The sequence below is a fragment of the Scyliorhinus torazame genome, chromosome 12 (assembly GCF_047496885.1).
Source record: "Scyliorhinus torazame isolate Kashiwa2021f chromosome 12, sScyTor2.1, whole genome shotgun sequence".
Lineage (NCBI taxonomy): Eukaryota > Metazoa > Chordata > Chondrichthyes > Carcharhiniformes > Scyliorhinidae > Scyliorhinus > Scyliorhinus torazame.
The window spans coordinates 28183355-28203658 of NC_092718.1; the positions used below are offsets into that span (position 1 = coordinate 28183355).

At 48.7% G+C, this 20304-nt stretch overlaps 1 protein-coding gene across 1 annotated transcript in view; it reads right to left on the minus strand.

The window, feature by feature from the left end:
• The window catches only part of agbl1 (AGBL carboxypeptidase 1), a 338874-nt gene that overhangs the window by 245086 nt on the left and 73484 nt on the right, over nucleotides 1–20304 (minus strand). The window contains exon 10 of the mRNA XM_072470580.1: nucleotides 12551–12667. Coding sequence (XP_072326681.1) covers nucleotides 12551–12667 — 117 coding nt within the window. The remainder of the gene's footprint in view (nucleotides 1–12550; nucleotides 12668–20304) is intronic.

The following is a 20304-nucleotide window of genomic DNA, read 5'->3' on the forward strand; positions in this document are numbered from 1 at the left end:
TCTAGCTCCAGGGGATTAGGGAATATGTCTTCGGCCACCACCTTTCTGAATAATTCTGACACAGGCTTGGCCTTGTAGTAGGCCAACAATGTGTTGGTTTTGTTGTCTTGACCGTTTTTCCAGGTCATCGACTTTGCCCCTCAACGACACGCTCTCCTTAATCGCTGCAGTCAGCCTGGACTCCAGTGTACTGATCCAGTCGCTGTGTTCCAAAAGGGCCTTCGCCATGTTGGTAAGGGTGCTGGCGTGAGAGTCGACAGCGAAAAGAATGGTGTCAAGGGAGTGTGGTGAGCCACATATGGCTACATAAGGCTGTTGTATATATGTTCACTATTGTTCTACTGTTCTAGTTCTATCATTATCTCCATTGTTGTATATACTTACTGTTATTGGTTGTTGCTATTGTACTGCTGGAATGTTGTTATTGGTGCTGTTATTGGTATCCGCCTGTGGCTCCGCCCCTCTGAGGAGGTATAAAGCCCGTCGATCTGGGGAAGTCTTGCAGTGCGGGAGGAGCTACAGGTTGGCACACTTTTAGTCTATTAAAGCAACGGTTCACTACTACTCAGCGTCTCGACTGAATTGATGTCCATCAGGGAGGACGGAATAGGACCCAGCGATTCTTCCAAGGAATTGTTCAGCTCCAGAGCCAAACCTCGTCGGGATTTGTTGAGGTCGGTGTGAAGTGTTGGGTGCTCTGCGGTACAGACGAACCGACACGGTTGCGATTGGTACAACGCAGTTTTATTCCATTAAACTATTTATACATCAGACTTGGTACTCAGCACGTTGTGACTGTGTGAGTATCTTGCTATGAGGTCCTGGCCCTGTGCCGTCTCCACATGGACTGCCCAGGAAGTGTCGTGTTTCTTGTTTTATACTGTGTCTGCTCTTGTCTGTGATTGGCTGTCGTGTTATGTGTGCTAATTGGTCCGTTGGTCTGTCTATCATTATGTATGTGTTATGATGTATGTTTGAATATCATGACGTCACCCCCTTTTTTACAAGATTATGTGCCTACGTGGTTATAAATATGTGTCCTGAGTGCAGCTAAAGGTGTGTGTGTATGCGTAATATTTACATCATGTACATGGGGCTTAACTATAAACAAGGGGCGATGTCAGGTGTGACATGCTAACGAGGTTGTACCATAACAAAAGAAGAACAACGTGGAAATTTGGAACGATCAAACGAAGCCTGTAACGATAAAACAGAGACATGTTATAAGACAGTGGTTGCAAAGGTTTGACGTGTGAACAGTCTCATAAGTCCAGTATAGTAGGTGGGCGACGAATTTGGGTTGACCACCTCAAGGGTGGGTCGAGAACCACCGGCTGAGGTGCGAGCCTGGCAACGGGCGGCGACAGAAGGGGCATGGTATATGGCAGCTCCACGAAGTCGCTATCAGGAACCAGTGGAGGACACGGCGTCTGTGTAGGGTCCCATTGCGAGCGTGGAAGTAAGCGAAGGGCTCGGCGATTGCGCCTACGCACGGATCCATCCGGCATGCGTACCAGGAACGAGCGGGGAGCCACGCGTCGGAGAACTTCGGCAGGTGCTGACCAGCCACCGTCTGGTAGGTGGATGCGGACGTTGTCTCCAGGAGCCAGGGAGGGAAGATCAGTTGCCCGTGTGTCGTACGATCTCTTCTGGCGACCGCGCTGCAGTTGCATCCTATGCAGTACCGGAGCATGGTCTATTGTTGGTGCCAGGATGGAAGGCACAGTGGTTCTGAGGGCACGACCCATCAGCAGCTGTGCTGGTGAGAGACCAGTGGCTAGTGGGGCTGAGCGATAGGCCAGCAGGGTGAGGCAGAAGTCCGACCCGGCAGCAGCAGCCTTGCAGAGGAGCCGCTTTGCAATGTCAACGCCCTTCTCCGCCTTTCCATTTGACTGGGGATGCAGAGGGCTGGACGTCACGTGTGTGAAGCCATACGAAGCAGCAAAGGATGACCATACCTGGCTGACAAAACAGGGCCCATTGTCCGACATGACAGTCATCGGAATGCCGTGGCGAGCAAAGGTGTCTTTGCAGGCCCTGATGACAGCAGACGACGTCAAATCGTGCAGGCGTATGACTTCAGGGTAGTTTGAGAAGTCGTCAACTATGATGACATAGTCCATGCCGAATGCATGAAATAGGTCGACGCCCACCTTCACCCAGGGGGACGCACCAGCTCATGGGGCAGAAGCGTCTCAGGAGGTTGCGCCGGCTGAAACCTTTGGCAGGTTGTACAGTTGAGCACCATGTTGGCAATATCGTCACTGATGCCCAGCCAGTATACCACCCCTCGGGCCCTCCGTCTGCACTTCTCGACCCCCAAGTGGCCTTTGTGTATTTGATCGAGAACCAGCTGGCGCATACTGTGCGGAATCACAATCCGGTCCAGCTTCAGAAGGATCCCATCAATGATGGCTAGGTCGTCTCGTACATTGTAGAACTGCGGGCACTGCCCTTTGAGCCATCCTCCCGTTATGTGGCGCATCACTCGCTGCAGAAGGGGGTCGGCCGCAGTCTCTCGGCGGATACGGGCCAGACTGGAGTCGTCAGCCGGCAGATTTGCCGCTGTGAAAGCCACCTGTGCCTCGACCTGACATACGAACCCCTCCGCATCTGGCGGCGTGCTCACTGCTCTGGATAGGGCATCCGCCACGATGAGGTCCTTCCCTGGAGTGTAGACCAGTTGGAAGTCGTACCTCCAGAGTTTAAGTAGGATGCGCTGGAGGCGAGGGGTCATCTCGTTCAGGTCCTTGTTTATTATGCTGACCAGCGGGCGGTGGTCAGTTTTGACCGTGAACCGTGGAAGACCATATACGTAATCGTGGAACTTGTCTAAACCGGTTAGCAAGCCCAGGCACTCTTTTTCAATTTGCGCGTAGCGCTGCTCTGTGGGGGTCATGGCCCGCGATGCACAGGCCACTGGGGCCCATGATGCCGTGTCATCCCTCTGCAGGAGCACTGCTCCAATGCCGGATTGGCTGGCATCAGTTGAGATTTTGGAGGCACGAGACGTGTCAAAAACGCCAACACTGGTGCCGTAGTGAGTTTGCATTTGAGCTCCTCCCATTCCAGCTGGTGCGTGTGTTGCCACTGGAACTCTGTGGATTTTCTGACGAGGTGGTGCAGAGTCGTCGTGTGGGAGGCAAGGTTGGGAATGAACTTCCCCAGGAAGTTGACCATGCCAAGGAAGCGTAGGACAGCTTTCTTGTCGGCCGGCTGCAGCATGGCTGTGATGGCGCTCACCTTGTCTGCATCTGGACGGACCCCTGACCGGGAGATATGGTCCCCCAGGAACTTCAACTCGGTCTGGCCAAAGGAACACTTGGCTCGGTTGAGGCGCAGGCCGTTTTCTCGTATGCGGGCAAAAACGCCTTGGAGACGATATATGTGCTCCTGCGGTGTGGTGGACCAGATGATGACATCGTCCACATATACGCGCACCCCTTCGATGCCTTCCATCATCTGTTCCATGATTCTATGGAAGACCTCGGATGCCGAGATGATGCCAAATGGCATCCGGTTATAGCAGAACCTGCCGAAAGGGGTGTTGAAGGTACATAGCTTTCCGCTGGACGGGTCCAGTTGGATCTGCCAAAATCCTTTAGAAGCATCCAGTTTTGTGAATATCTTCGCCTGGTCCATTTCACTGGTGATCTCCTCCCGTTTGGGTATGGGATAATGTTCCCGCATAATATTATTATTGAGGTCTTTGGGGTCAATACAGATGCGGAGCTTGCCGGAGGGCTTCTTGACACACACCATGGAGCTGACCCATGGCGTGGGTTCCGTGACCCATGGCGTGGGCTCCGTGACCCTGGATAGGACCCCTTGGTCCTGGAGATCCTGCAACTGCTGCTTGAGGCGGTCTTTAAGTGGCGCAGGAACCCTGCGAGGTGCGTAAACGACCGGGATGGCGTCCGGTTTGAGGCGAATTCGGTAGGTGTATGGCAGTGTTCCCATGCCTTCGAATGCCTCCTGGTTGTGGGCGAGGAGCGATTGGAGCTGTGCGTTGAACTCTGCATCCGGGAAGTCAGACGTGCCGTCTGGAGAGAGAGAGCGGATTCGTTGCACAAGGTGGAGAGCCTTGCATGCCTGTGCGCCCAGCAGGGAGTCCTTCGATGAGCCGACTATCTCGAACGAGAGTGTGGCCGTGTGTGTGTTGTGTGTCACCTGGAGCTGGCAGGATTCCATGGCCGGGATAACGTTCCCGTTGTAGTCGACCATCTTGCACCGGGATGGCCGGATTGGTGGTCTGACCTTCATGACGTAGAAGGCTGACCATGCTATGAGGTTAGCGGAGGCGCCAGTGTCCAGGCGGAAAGTGATCGGCGATCGGTTGACCGTGAGGGTGGCACTCCATTCATCGCCCGGATTGATGGTGTTGACCCGGTTCCCATCAATGACCGCAACCCGGAAGGCGTCTTGGTCATCTGTGTCGTCGGTCTGGATGTTGTGATGTGGAGGCTGAATGGTCCGCACGTTCCTGCGAGGTTGTCGGAGATGTGGAAGATCAACAGGTTGAGCCGCTCGACAGTAGGCAGCGTAGTGGCCCATCTTGCCACAGCGTAGGCATTGTCGGGATTTTGCAGGACATTGCCCTTTTAAATGTGCAGCTCCACAGTTGCCGCACGTCATGACGTCATGGCGTTCGTTACGCCACTGCACATGCGCAGTTCGGTCTTGCGTCGGGCGCGCCTGCGCAGCACGTCCCTCAGTGTTGCCGTAGGTTTTGGCGCGCACAAACGGGGAGGCCTTAAAAAGCGTGCGAAACGGCCGCTCTCGTCCGGGCTGCGGGCCAGGAGAAACTCGATTGCCTGGACGCGTTCGGCCTCGTGGGTGGCCTGGCTTGCCGATTCACGTGGGACCCCCTCCGTGCCGATTCGGTCGCCTGAAATTGGGCATAGCGGCTGGTCGCATTCTCATGCAGGACACAGGCTTCAACTGCAGATGCTAAGGTCAGGCCTTTAATTTTTAGAAGCTGCTGGCGTAGGCCACTGGAGGCAACGCCAAAAATGATCTGGTCCTGGATCGTGGACTCTGAGGTGGTGTCGTAACCGCAGGACTGCGCGAGTATGCGGAGGTGCGTCAGGAAGGACTGAAAGAGCTCATCCTTACCTTGCAGGCGCTGCTGAAAGACATACCTCTCAAAGCTTTCGTTGACCTCAACGTTGAAGTGCTTGTCGAGCTTGAGGAGGACCGTGTCATACTTAGCTTTGTTCTCGCCTTCCGCGAACACCAAGGAGTTGTATACATCGATGGCATGCTGACCTGCGGTAGTAAGGAGCATGGCAATCTTTGTTTCATCCGAGGCGCCCTGATTTTCATTGGCTTGCATGAAGAGTTCGAAGCGCTGCTTGAAGAGCTTCCAATTTGTTCCCAGCGACTTGAAACGGCTGCAGTTTGTTGAGGGTGTCCATGGCTCAGGATGGCAGATTTGTCGGTAGGTATCGATTCACTCCTGGTATCATGAAGTGTTGGGTGCTCTGAGGTACAAACGAACCAACACGGTTGCGATTGGTACAACACAGTTTTATTCCATTAAACTATTTATACATCAGACTTGGTACTCAGCACGTTGTGACTGTGTGAGTGTCTTGCTATGAGGTCCTGGCCCTGTGCCGTCTCCAGATGGACTGCCCAGGAAGTGTTGTGTTTCTTGTTTTATACTGTGTCTGCTCTTGTCTGTGATTGGCTGTCATGTTATGCGTGCTAATTGGTTCGTTGGTCTGTCTATCATTATGTATGTGTTATGATGTATGTTTGAATATTATGACAGGTGACCAGAATTTCGCTCAGAGTTTCGGTTGTTAGAAGCGTGGGGGAGACGGCCGCCATCTTAGCTCTAGCCATCTCAGCAGGGGTATCTATCTATTAATATTTTCCGGCCTATATTTTTTAAATTCTTGGGCATATTTTTGAAAAAGATTTTTCCTCGCGGGTTTAATTTTATTTTCGCGGATGCAAATAACGATGTAACGGCGCATTAAGAACTTGTGTGAAGGATCGACAGGAGAAACAGCGCATGCGGTTGCTCGACATCGCGCAACCGAAAGTTTCCTCACTGTTCCACTTTCACCCCACAGCCTTCTCTCTTTCTCTAATTCCACATATTTACCTCTCTTCCCATTTGATGGGATATTATTGTTTCTCGCACCAACACTTCATGTGAAAAAAAAAGCCCACACTCCAGCAATGATTAAGGAATTTCTCCTGACCTGTATATTCAGTGCAGAGTTAAATATTTACTGACAGGAAATGACAAATAATTATTTTTAACAAACCAGGGACAATTACTCTGAAGTATCTGTTCCAGAAATGTCTACGCAGTGACATAATTGTTGGTATAAGAAATTGTCAGTAAAATGTTATTGAACTTTCTTCATTTCATTTAATCTAATTAATTTTGATTAACGGACCCCACAGTTGTGCGGTTTGGAATCATTAGAATGCAGTATAGCGAGCATTTAATTTAAGAATAGATGTTTTTGCAGGCAACAGTGCAACTAATCAGCAGAACTACTTAAATGAATTTGACAGTATTCTCATCACAGATTCCCCCTTGGACTAATTAATTTCAAACTCAGTGACATTTTGCTCAGACAGATTCCTGTATCATTCATTAATTTAAAAAAATAAAGTTTCCAGATCTCACACTTACTCAACATTAATATTTCCAATTTGAAGAAAAGGAGTGTGGCTGCAGAACTCTGTTCAGGCAACAATCTTTCGCAGGCCATTCCTCCCCGTGGCCAATTGACTCCCCCTACCACCATCACCGCCGCCCCGCCCCCCCCCCCCTTCCCCCAGCCCCTCCACTCCCTGCTGCCCCAGTAAAGGGCGAGAGGCCATTCAGAATTCTTCACCTCCAATGTCCATCCATTCAAGTGAAAAGCAGTCTTGGGATTATAAATGTTATGCTACATTTTCTGCAAATAGAACCTTGATATCTTACTCGTGGGATTTCCACGGCCTCTGGTGACACTTCCAGCGCCAGTCAGACGGCAGTGCGTTGGTGCAGTCAACGGGGCAATTCATGTCCTGCTCGCTGGAGTCAAACCGTACATCTCTTTTCCCACGGACCGAGGGAACAGCAAACTCAAGCCGGAGACTCCTTCTACACGGGCAGAGTTCTCCACGATGCGATTAGAAGTACATTTTTATCTGTGCTTCCTCAGCCAGCAGGGTCACACATGCAAATCGCAAGGACTCTTATTCAGTTAATGACCACCATCGCAAAACAATGCGGCCGACCTTTGGATTTCCTGGAAACACAGAAGCGGCCTTCATTTTGAGTCATTTATGACATTATTCATTTCTAACAACCAGCAATGGGCTGGGTTGCTCCTGGCTCATCAGGAATAGTTGCTGCTGCTCTGTGACATGACTCCTCTGTGCCTTCCTGACCATCCAGTGGAATACAATTATAACAGCTCAATGGAGCTGAATCTCAATTCTGGAGTCGAGGCGATTTCCAGGTCGCGACCTTCTCGTCTGAGGGCCAAAGTGATTGTTGAATGGCCAGGGTGTCTGTTCGCCATCCAATTAAGACCAAAAGATAGAGGAGCAGAATTAGGCCATTCGGCCCATCGGGTCTGCTCCGCCTTACAATCATGGCTGATATGTTTCTCATTCCCATTCTCCTGCCTTCACCCCGAAATACCTGATCACCTCATTAGTCAAGAACCTATCTATCCCTGCCTTAAAGACACTCAGTGACTTGGCCTCCACAGCCTTCTGCGGCAATGAGTTCCACAGATTCACCACCCCCAGGCTGAAGAAATTCCTCCTCATCTCTGTTTTAAAAGATCGTCCCTTCAGTCTGAGGCTGTGCCCTCGGGTTCTAGTCTCTCCTACTGATGGAAACATCCTCTCCATGGTCACTCTATCTAGGCCGCTCAGTATTCTGGAAGTTTCAGTGAGATCCCTCCCCCTTATCCTTCTGAACTCCATCGAGTACAGACCCAGAGTCCTCACCCGCTCCTTATAAAACAAGCCCTTCATTCCTGGGATCATTCTTCTGAACCTTTTCTGGACCCCCTCCAATTAAGGATGCGAGATGAGGCTAGAGGATCAACAGGATATGCTCCAGCCTTGAGAGATCAGCAGGCCCACAGTCAGAGGTGGGAGTTGCCGACGTAAGGAAGAAAGAGAGAGAGAGAGAGGGCGCCTCAACATGGCGGTGCCCTCCGAAGACATCTTAATAAAGGTTGAAATAAATCTGGTCACAACTGCCAGGCCACAACTGTGGAGGGAGGTCCCATCCATAGGGCCGTCTGCGGCCATTTTAGTACATTAGGGTCTACTGGAAAATTCCAGGGAACTTCAGGATATTGACCTTTGGTGCTTTTAAAAAAAATAATTTTATTGTCTTTTTCACATTTCCTCCCACATTTTCACCGACCAACAATAAACAATAAGCAGTAATGAATATAATATCAATCCCCATATCAACAACAATGATCCCAGCCTCCCACCAAACCCCCAAACATTAGCCCACCTGTTAACATAAACAAATGACAAAAAGGAATGAGGAATCGCCCATAGTCACCATTAACACATACAGTCCCTCTCCCCCAAACCCTCCCAACCCCCCACCCCAACTAATGTTCGGTGTTATCCAGTTCTTGAAAGTGCATAATGAATAACGCCCATGAATTGTAGAACCCCTCCACCCTTCCCCTTAACCTTCTCAAGAGTCAACTATTCCAACAGGTCCCCCGGCCATGCCAGGGCACAGGGTAGAGAGGTTGACCTCCATCCCATCAGGATCCGCCTTCGGACGATCAACGAGGCAAAGTCTGCAACATCTGCCTCCGCAACCGTTTCCAACCCCGGCTTGTCCGACACCCCGAATATGGCCTCCCGAGGGCCCGGGTCCAGTTTCATGTGCAGCACTTTAGAGATTACCCTAAAAACCTCCTTCCAGTAATCCTCCAGCTTTGGACAGGAAAAACATATGAATGTGATTTGTTCCCCCCCCCCCCCCCCCCCCCGCAACGTTCACACACATCTTCTACCCCCTCAAAGAGCCGGCTCATCCTCGCTCTTGTGAGGTGTGCTCTATATACCACCTTCAGCTGTATCAGCCCCAACCTCACGTACGAGGTGGAGGCGTTCACTCTCTGGAACACCTCACAGACCTTTAGCGCTTTAATTGTCTTAATAGGCTATTCACACTTCTGAGCTGAATTGGAGTGTTCCAAATTTGTTCGATGGTGGGAACAATTAAGCAAACCAGCATACCAGCCGATGATGGAAACTTGTGGCCTCGCCCACCTTAGGTCCCACTTCCTTCCGAACTCAGCCCGCTTTCCCCATCACTTAACCACAGGATACACAGGATGAATCAAAGCTTGCATCCCTAAACTAGTCAGGTGGAATCCTGCTCACCGAATCATCATTATAGCCTGCATTCGGGGGCAGGATGGTGGCGCAGTGGTTAGCACAGCTGCCTCATGGCACCGACGTCCCAGGTTCGATCCCCGCTTTGGGTCACCCCATGTCTGTGTTGGTCTCGCCCCCACAACCCAAAAGATGTGTAGGGTAGGTGGATTGGCCACGCTAAATTGCCCCTTAATTGAAAAAAATGAATTGGGCACTCTAAATTTAATTATTTTTTTTAATTATAGGCTGCATTCGACAATAACGTAACCATTGATATGCATTAACAAGAACGTATGCCAAAAAGAGCAGGAACCAAGAGGCCTCAAACCAAATACTGGGGAACATCCCTTAGAAACCAAGAAAGGCAGAGGAGGAACCGGCAACAGAACAATTAGCAGTTAGAATAGCTACTGCCTGTCCAATTCCTTTTGAAAACCACGATTAAATCATCTCATGCGGCACATTCCAGATCCTAACCACTTGCTGCTTGAAAAAGCTCTTCCTCACGTCACCTTTGCCTCTCTAGCCAATGCTGCCTTCCAACGGCAGTACTCACATCCTCCCACTGATGCCCCACTGATAATACTATTCTCCCCAACACTTCGGCAATGGCAGCCTCAGGAACAAAAGTAGGTTGAAGCTCCACATCCTCTGTGCAAAAAACTGAAGCTTCCCTCAATGTAATGCCCACTCAAACAGTGCTTTCCTATCGCTGTGCGCACAGTTTATATTCGCCGACTTAATCTGGCGCGCTTTCTATCCCAGTGGAGGGAGGATATGAGGTGACTGATGGCTGATTGTCAACGAGAAGCTCCTGAAGTTGCAGAGGCTCTGGGTTTCTTTAAACACAGACCCCACAAAGAGCTTCTTCAGGCGGCTGCAAAATAGCAGGTTTTCAGACTCTTGTGCAGTGATGGAGTCAGCTGTGTGTGGACAATGGACAATTTGAGGCCTAGGCTGTTTAAACTCCTGGTCCTTAATTACATCCCTCCAGCTGCCCAATGGATACAGTGGACAGATGGTTAAAACCCCTTCACCTAATGGCCTCCTGCCAATGGGAGACAGGTGTCAGGAAAGATCTCACAAGTGGGAATTTGGAGGGTTACCCAAGACAGGAGGTCTTCTTAATGGGATCCAGACAGCAGTCCAGAGATAGCACCTCAATTAAAAGGTCAACAGATCCTACTCACTTAAAATGATCCTAAGTACTCTTCATATATTCAATAAAAAATAGGAATAATAAAAGTCCAGCAGAATGGGTAATTAGATCATTTATTTTTGAAGTGCCCCCTCCCCCTCCACCAGGGGAAGATGAAACTTCTATCTCCACCCCTCCTCCTATAATTTATTCCACGCTCATAAAATAATCAGAGCTTAACGGAAAGCTACGAGTGGTGGAACATCTAAAATCTAATCTCGGAATTCAAAGAATGCCACACAGCGACATCTAAACAAGTACATTACAACATTTTGAAGCCCTCGATTAGATTTAAACCCTAAATTTATTCTGTTGTGTGCACACCAGCGGATTTCCTCTGGGGCTGCTCGCAGGTTTGTTTGAATTGAGTTTATATCTCGGTTTTGCACACATAACAGCTCATTTGCTGACGCACCTCATGCTTCTGTGCAACTGTGCACCGCAACCATTAAAGACCACATTGTTGTCGATGGAAATGGGAATGTTAATCACAACATTTGACAGTCGCAGTATCAAAAGACTATTAAATTTGACGTTTTATAAAGTTATAGAAAAAAAGGCTCCAAAGGATGGCATGTGTCCTAAGCGGAGGAATTAGGGGCCTGCAAATATTAGAAATTATGAATAAATGAAGGACAGGCCGAGGCTGCTAAAATGGGATAAGGCACCTGGCCCAGATAGAGGGCAACGTGAGTAAGGAAGTGGCTATTCAAATTAGTCGCATCTTTGGGATTCTTCGAAAACAAAAACAGTGAGTCATTCATAAAATGGTGCAAAAAGGAATCAACTCTAATCTCCCATCCCTGGTTGTCCTTGAATTGATTGCTTGCTGGACCATTTTGGAATCAACCACATTACTGTGAATCTGGAGTAGCATGTAGGCCAGACCAGGTCAGATTACCTTTCCTAAAGGACATTTTTACAGCAATGGTTTCATGGTCACCATTGGACTTTTAATTCCAGATTTTTATTGCATTCAAATTTCACCATCTGCCATGGGGACGCGGTGGCATAATGGTATTGTCACTGGACTAGTAAATCAGAGACCCAGGGTAACGCTCTGGGGACCCAGGTTTGAATCCCGCCACTGCAGATGGTGAAATTCAAATTCAATAAAAATTTGGAATTAAAAGTCTAATGATGACCCTGAATCGATTGTCATAAAAAAACATCTGGTTCACGAGTGGCCTTTAGGGAAGGAAATCTGCCATCCTTACCTGGTCTGGCCTACATGTGACTCCAAACCATCAGCAATGTGGTTGACTCTTAACTGTCCCTTGCAGAGCAATTAGGGATGGGCAATAAATGCTGGCACAGTCAGCGACGCCCGTGAACGAATAAAAGAAAAATGTTGGGATTCAAACCCAGGTCCCCGTGGCATTACCCTGGGTCTCTAGATTACTAGTCCAGCGACAATATCACTGCATCACCCACCTCACATTACCATCTTAAAGGAGCCATTGTCTCTTTGTCTCCTATTCCCCACATTTCCAAATACTGTACTCAGCTACACAACTTTGAGGTAACTTTTTTTTGGAAACTACAGGCAGTGTAAAGCATTTACAGAAATATGGACTAATTATAGGCAATCAGAATGATCTTATGCAAACCATGTCTGATAACTCGATTGGATTATCTGAGGAGAAAACAGATTTTGGAAAATCTGACAGTCATTATATTTTTAGATTTTAGCAAAGTTTCTCAGACAGCACCACCGAGGATTTCAATAATGGAAGGCAGGAGATATCAGCGATGCTTCCAGAACAGGTGGGAATTGATTCTCTCAGAAGACAAAAGGATTTGCCGCTTACTTCAAACAGAAAGTAGAAATGCAAACCTTTGCGGAGCAAATCAGAATACTTTCAGTAAGATAGACATTATTTACAAGAAATGTTATATTCACGTGGGTAGATAATTGCACTTGGGTCAAACCCAACACCCAAGCACGAGAAAGTTCTATAAACCCACCTGAAAATATCCGATAAGTTCTGGGCAAAGCCTTTCGTACTGTTTTAACTCTTCCACGGGCCTATCAAGTTGTGGATTTGGCCTCAGCCTTGTTACATCTGTTTCCAGATCATCTTCCTTAAAAAAAAACAAGTGGAGAAATATTCACGTTTAAGGCAAATATTTGCATTGATCTCGCTACTCGTTCCACTGAAGCGCCTCGAAGCGCTCCACAAAATTAATTACTTTTCCGACTCTTACATATGTAAACACAGTACATCAGTCAGCTTCCTTAAAGAGCTGGGAGATGAATGAATTTGCTGGTATTGCCTGAGGCTAGAACACGAGAGAACACTCTGCTCACAAATAATGCTACGGGATCTTTGACAAAGCACCTGAACCAGCCGATGAAGCAGTTGATGCCTCAGTTTACTCTCTCGTCAAAAGAATAGCACTTTACAGAATTTAGCAGATCCCCCCCCCCCCCCCCACTACTGAAGTTTTCGCCTAATATTACGCCCTCAAATCCCAATTTAGAGCCCAAAAACCATCTGACTCGGAAGCAAGAGCACCGTTGAGTAAAGCTGGCTTAAATGGTTGAAAACAGGGCTGGAAGTTCATTTGCTTTCAGGCACAATGCTAATCTATAGCTGTGAGTCTGGCATCCAAAATTTCTTTTTTCATTTTGCACCCAGTAAATTGATCACCGGCTATCCCGTTATATCTTGTACTGAACAGGGTAAATAAACTTTTTCCAGCATTAATGCGAAGTGCGTTGATTGTGGAGTTGTGGCCATTCATCAAGGGTTTCCTGTCCACACACCAATGAATATCAGTTACAGAGATGGCCCTGTCGGTATTTTACTGCAGCTGATCAGTAGGGGATTTATCTTGTGAATTATTTTAAGAACTTGGCTCGAGATGAGTTCGAGACAGTCGGCACCAGTTCTTTGAAGGACATTTGCTACTTCCTTGTCAACTTCAGTCGCAACACCCCTTTCAACGTGTGTAGGTTTGTTTCTTTAAGTGATGCAGTGTTCCTTTGGGTAAAGCACGACTTGATAATTATGCAGAATTATTTGCAAGCTTCAAGTTCATTCAAAACTCATTTGCCAACAGTAATTAATGCTGGTTTCCATCCCTTGCATCCAAATTCAAATCCAAGCAAGGCAGAATGAAATCTCAGAATGAAAGCTATTAGGGTAATGAAGCAAAAATAGTCCTGTTTTATTGCTATCCTCAGAAATTTTACAGTGAAAAAGCTCCCATAATTTGTCACTAAATGGCATCATTTGAGGTGCTTGAAAGAAACAGAATAGGGTCACAAGAGGGATTCCGATCATATTGTTACGGTAGCATGGTGGTTAGCACAATTGCTTCAGAGCTCCAGGGTCCCAGGTTCGATTCCCCGCTGGGTCACTGTCTGTGCGGAGTCTGCACGTTCTCCCCGTGTCTGCGTTGGTTTCCTCCAGGTGCTCCGGTTTCCTCCCACAGTCCAAAGATATGCAGGTTAGGTGGATTGGCCAAGCTAAAATTGCCCTTAGTGTCCAAAATTGCCCTTAGTGCTGGGTGGGGTTACTGGGTTATGGGGATAGGGTGGAGGTGTGGACTTGTGTATGGTGCTCTTTCCAAGAGCCGGTGCAGACTCGATGGGCCGAATGGCCTCCTTCTGCACTGTAAATTCTATGTAATTCAATTCTATGTAATTCTAACAAGAGCTTCCATTTATCTTGTGGCTGAAACATAGTAAATTATTCCAAGGTGTTCACAGGAGAGTACTCAGACACAAAAAAATCTGACGGACACCAGTTCGAAGAGGGAGACTGTTGTAGCGTGGTCCCTTAAGGGGACAGGCTCGACGGAACATGTGACTGGCTTGGGGACCAGTACCCCAGGCAGTGTGGACCCCGGAGCGGAAGTGTAGAGACCTGTTATATTGTGCCATGACGGTTGCTTGACTGCCTTTGCATTTCATCAATAAACCCTTTTGTTAAGGGGAAGCCTCGAGCATACACCTCGAGCCATCACATTGGCGACGAGGTCAAGGTTTCGATCTCAGCCGACGGACGTTGTGAATTGAGGGGTGGGAGGAAGAGGCAATTGTGAAAGTAGAGAAGCTCTAACAAGAGTCAGGAATCATTAAACCGTGAGTGGAAATGACTATCATGGTAAGCTAGACCCATTTGGCCAAGAGGCTGAGGACTGAAGTCAGTACATCGAACAGTTCTGCTATTTTTTCACCTTGAATGAGATTACAGGTGAGGACGAGCAGAAGGTGATACTTCTGACAGTTTTCAGGCCCCAAACATATAATTTGATTAGGGATCTCATATCCCCCGAGGCACCCGACTTGAAGACCTTTGACCAGATAGCGAAATAGGTCAAAGACCATTTCAACCAAAGGCCCTCAATTATCTATTCAAAATTGGAACTTAGTCACACCTACCTGTAACTAGAATTGGACGAAGAGTCTCAGAGGTTTCCCTCAATAAATACCCACAAAGGCCTCTTTCAGTACACAAGACTGCCGTTTGGCAGAGCTTCAGCCTGTGCTATCTGCCAGCGTACAGTGGGAAAATTCTACCAGGGAATACTCGAAATGATGGTCTACCTTGACAACATGTTAGCCATCAGCATTACCCCTGAAAAGCACATTGTTTAGCCTGGAGAATATATTCAGGATGTTTCAGGGCACAGGGGGTCTGCCTCAAACACAAAAAATGTACTTTCCAGGTCTCAGAAGTGAGGTACCAAGGGTTTTGCTTTGATACGACAGGGCTGCATCCACTGGAAGAAAAGGTCAAGGCTATCCACAAAGTCCCTCCACCCAAAAATGTCAGTGAGCTCAAATTCTTCCTTGGTATGGCAAATTATTATGGAAGGTTCATAGAACATAGAACATTGAACAGTCTATTACAGTACAGACCCTTCGGCCAGTGATGTTGTGCCAACCACTTATCCTAATCTAAGATCAACCTAACCTACACCCCTTCAATTTACTGCTTGTATTTACTGCATGTGCCTGTCCAAGAGTCACTTAAATGTCCCTAATGACTCTGATTCCACCATCTCTGCTGACAGTGCATGCCACGCACCCACCACTCTCTGTGTAAAGAACCTACCTCTTTCATCTCCCCTACACCTTCCTCCAATCACCTTAAAATTATGTCCCCTTGTGACAGCCATTTCCGCCCTGGGGAAAAGTCTCTGGCTATCCACTCTATCCATGCCCCTCATCACCTTGTACACCTCTATCAAGTCACCTCTCTTCCTTCTTCGCTCCGGTGAGAAAAGCCCCAGCTCCCTCAACCTTTCTTCATAAGTCATGCCCTCCAGTCCAGGCAGCATACTGGTAAATCTCCTCTGCACCCTCTCCAAGCATCCACATCCTTCCTATAATGAGGCAACCAGAACTGGACACAATATTCCAAGTGTGGTCTAACTAGAGTTTTATAAAGCTGCAGCAAAACCTTGCGGCTCTTAAACTCAATCCCCCTATAAAGGAAAGCCAACACCTTCTTAACAACCCTATTAACCTGGGTGGCAACTTTGAAGGATCTACGTACATGGACCCCAAGATCCATCTGTTCCTCCACACTTCCAAGAATCCTGCCTTTAGCCCTGTATTCAGCATTCAAATTCGACCTTCCAAAATGAATCACTTCACATTTATTGAGGTTGAACTCCATCTGCCACTTCTCAGGCCAGCTCTGCATCCTGTCAATGTCCTGTTGTAACCTGCAACAACCCTCAACACTATCTACAACTCCACCAACCTTCGTATCATCGGCAAACTTACGAACCCACCCTTCCACTTCCTCATCCAAGTCATTTATAAAAACCACAAAGAGTAGAGGTCCCAGAACAGATCCCTGCGGGACACCACTGGTCACCGACCTCGAGGCAGAATACTTTCCATCCACTACCACACGTTGTCTTCTTTCGGCCAGCCAATTCTGTATCCAGCCAGCCAAATTTCCCTGTATCCCATGCGCCCTGACTTTCTGAATGAACCTACCATGGGGAACCTTATCAAATGCCTTACTGAAATCCAAATATACCATATCCACTGCCCAACCTTCATCAATGAGTCTCGTCACATCCTCAAAGAATTCAATGAGGCTTGTGAGGCATGACCTACCCCTCACAAAGCCATGCTGACTATCTTTAATCAAACTATGTTTTTCGAAATAATCATAAATCCTGGGGACGAATCTCCGAGCCCTGCGCCGGGCCGGAGAATCGGAGCAACCGCTCCACAACGCCCCGACGCCAGCATACGATTCTCCGAGGTGAGGAGAATCGGCGCCATTTGCGCCGGCGCGTTTGGCGCGGCGCCAGCCGCGGGCCACTGGAATCGGCGGGGCGCCGATTCTCCGGCCCGGATGGGCCGAGCGGCCGCTCTGACACAACAGAGTCCCACCGGCGCCGTTCACCCCTGGTCACTGCTGGCGGGAGCTCTGCGGGAATGCTCAGGGGGTGGCCTGTGGGGGAGGGGGGGAGAGGCTCCCTCACGGGGGGGGGGGCCTCCGGTGGTGTCTGGCACGCAATCGGGGCCCACCGATCGGCGGGCCGGCCTCTCTGTCGGCGGGCCTCCTTTCCTCCACCGGCAATATCACATCCCTGCACCATTGTTGTGCAGGGCGGCCTGGGGGAGGACGGCCACTGCGCATGCGCTAGTTGGTGCCTGCCCAACTGCGCATGTGCGGGACCCAAGGTGCCGTGTCTTTTATTCTGGAGGCCCTCGAATAGGGGTCTGGGAACGGGCACCGACGCCGGAGTAAAACACTCTGGTTTTTACTCCGGTGTCGACACTTAGACTCCCGTAGGGAGAATCCCGCCCCCTATCTCTCAGAATCCTTTCCAGTATTTTGCTCACCACAGACCCAAGACTGACTGGTCTGTAATTCCCAGGGATTTCCCTATTCCCTTTCTTGAACAGGGGAACAACATTCGCCTCCCTCCAATCAACCGGTGCTATTCCAGTGGAGAGTGAGGACGCAAAGATCATCGACAACAGCGCAGCAATCTCCTCCCTCGCTTCCCGTAGGAACCTTGGGTATATCCTGACTAGCCCAGGGACTTATCTATCCTGATTTTTCTCAAAGTTTCCAGCACATCCTCCTATTTAATCTCCACCTGTTTGAGCCTATTAACCTGGTTCACGATGTTCTCACGAGCAACAAGGTCCCTCACTCTAGTGAATACTGAAGCAAAAGAGTCCTTTAAGGCCTCCCTGACATCCTCAGACTCTAGGCACAAGTTCCCGCCACTATCCCTGATCGGCCCTACTCTCACTCTGATCATCCTCTTATTTCTCACATAGGTGTAGAACGTCTTGGGGTTTTCACTGATCCTTCCCGCCAGGGCTTTTTCATGCCCCTTTCTAGCTCTCCTAAGTCCATTTTTGAGTTCCTTCCTGGCTACTTTGTAACCTTCTAGAGCCATGCCAGATCCTTGCTTCCTCAATCTTACATAAGCTTCCTTGACTAGAAGCTCCACTTCTCTTGTCATCCAAGGCTCCTTCACCTTACCATTCCTTCCTTGTCTAAGTGCGACAAAACTATCCAGCACTCACAGCAAGTGCTCCTTAAACAACCCCTACATTACTGTTGTGCATTTCCCTGAGAACATCTGTTCCCAATTTATGCTCCTCAGCTCCTGTCTAATAGCAGTATAATTTCCCCTCCCCCAATTCCATACTGTCTGTTCCTATCCCTCTCCATGACTATGGTAAAGGTCAAGGAGTTGTGGTCACTGTCACCGAAATGCTCTCCCACCGAGACATCTGACATCTGGCCTGGTTCGTTGCCAAGCACCAAATCCAATATGGCCTCCCCCCCAGTCGGCCTATCTACATATTGAGTCAGGAATCCTTCCTGGAAACACCTGACAAAATCTGCTCCATCCAAACCGTTTGCACTAAGGAGGTTCCAGTCAATATTAGGGAAGTTGAAGTCACCCATGACAACAACTCTGTTACTTCTGCCCTTTCCAAGATTTGCCGCCCAATCTGTTCCCCCATCTCTCTGCTGCTATTGGGGGGTCTATAGAAACCTCCCAATAAAGTGACTGCTCCTTTCTTGTTTCTGACTTCCACCCATACTGACTCAGCAGACAAACCCTCCTTGACTACCACCTTTTCTGCAGCCATGATGCACTCCCTAATTAACAGTGTCACTCCCCCTCTTTTACCTCCCTCCCTATACTCCTTAAAACATCTAAACCCCGGAACATCTAACAACCATTCCTGCCCCTGTGAAATCCATGTCTCCGTAATGGCCACAACATCGTGGTTCCAAGTACTGATCCATGCTCTAAGTTCATCGCCCTTATTGCTGTCTTGCACTGAAACAGACACACTTTAACCCATCCCACTGAGTGCAACTTTGCCTTATCAACTGTCTATCCTTCCTCACAGACTCGCTGCATACTATTTCTGCCCGTTCAACAGGTACCCTATCCTCTGATCCATAGCTCTGGTTCCCATCCCCCTGCCAAACTAGTTTAAACCCTCCCCTTCAAATTTAGCCACAACATTGGCACCAGCTAATAAAGAACCATCAGTGAGGCAATGGAGGGAGCCCTAAGAAGAAGCCTTTCGAGTGTGAACTAAGTTCTCAAACCTCTTGATGCACTTTGACCTGGGAACGCAGATTGTGTTGACATGTGATGCATCCCCTTTCTGCTATGGGGCAGTTTTATCCACAAGATGGTTACGAGCGCCCTATCGCCTTTGCCTCGAGGACCTTCTGAAAAGAGGAATGAAACTACCCCAGATTGAGAAGGAGGATTTAACAGTGATAAACGGTTTGAAGCAATTCCACCAGTATGTGTATGGATGGCGGTTTGACGCAGTGACCGACCATAAGCCATTACTGGCCCTTTTAATGGGAGACAGGACCATAGAGCCCATAGCCTTGGCGAGGGTACAATGCTGGGACTTGCTGATGGCGGCCTACAATTACGCTTTGCAGCACCGACCCGGCATGCAGATTGGCAATACGGATGCATTGAGTCAGTATCAGATGTGGTCAATGTCAAGGGAAGGACCGTCAGAAAGCAGGTCGGGCACTTGAGGAGTCGAGGGATGACGACCCCCAGCTTGGAGTCAACAGGTCCCACCAGTATTGTGAACACCCCTGTAACTCCGTCTGGCCAAATGGAGCCAGCGATTCCTGAATCTGCTCAACCAGCTGCAGCGTTGAGGCCAGCTCATTGAGGTGTCGCCAACTGTTGACAATTTGATTGCCCAGAAGGATGCTGAACCTATGGCAGGGCCTCGGAGGTCTGGAGGACATGGAGTAAACCGGACCGATTAACCTTTTAATGGAGTCCCTTTCCTCTGATTTCTCTTATAACGTTTGTGACTTCTGTATATGTTTCTTGGGTAGTTGTAATAAGAGACTGAAAGGGCGAGGGATGTAGTAGCATTGCCCCTTTAAAGGAGTGGGCTCAATTGACCACGTGACCGGTTCAGAGCCAATTGCGCAAGACTGCACAAACCCTGGCCAATAGGGAGTTTGCTCAGGGCCCTGGGAACAGGATCGTGGGCAGTGTGGGTGCTGGAGCTGAAGAGTTGAGACCTGTTTTGCGTTTGTGCCTGTTACCAAGCTGTTTTTGCCTGTCATCAATAAACCCCTCTGTCAACGACTGGAAGCCTGTTTATGTCTGGGGCGACCACAGAGACATTAAGACAGGTGGCCAAAATCGTGGTCAAAGATAGCTTTCAAGGAATGTCTCAAAGGAAAACAGAGACAAAGAAGCTTAGGGAG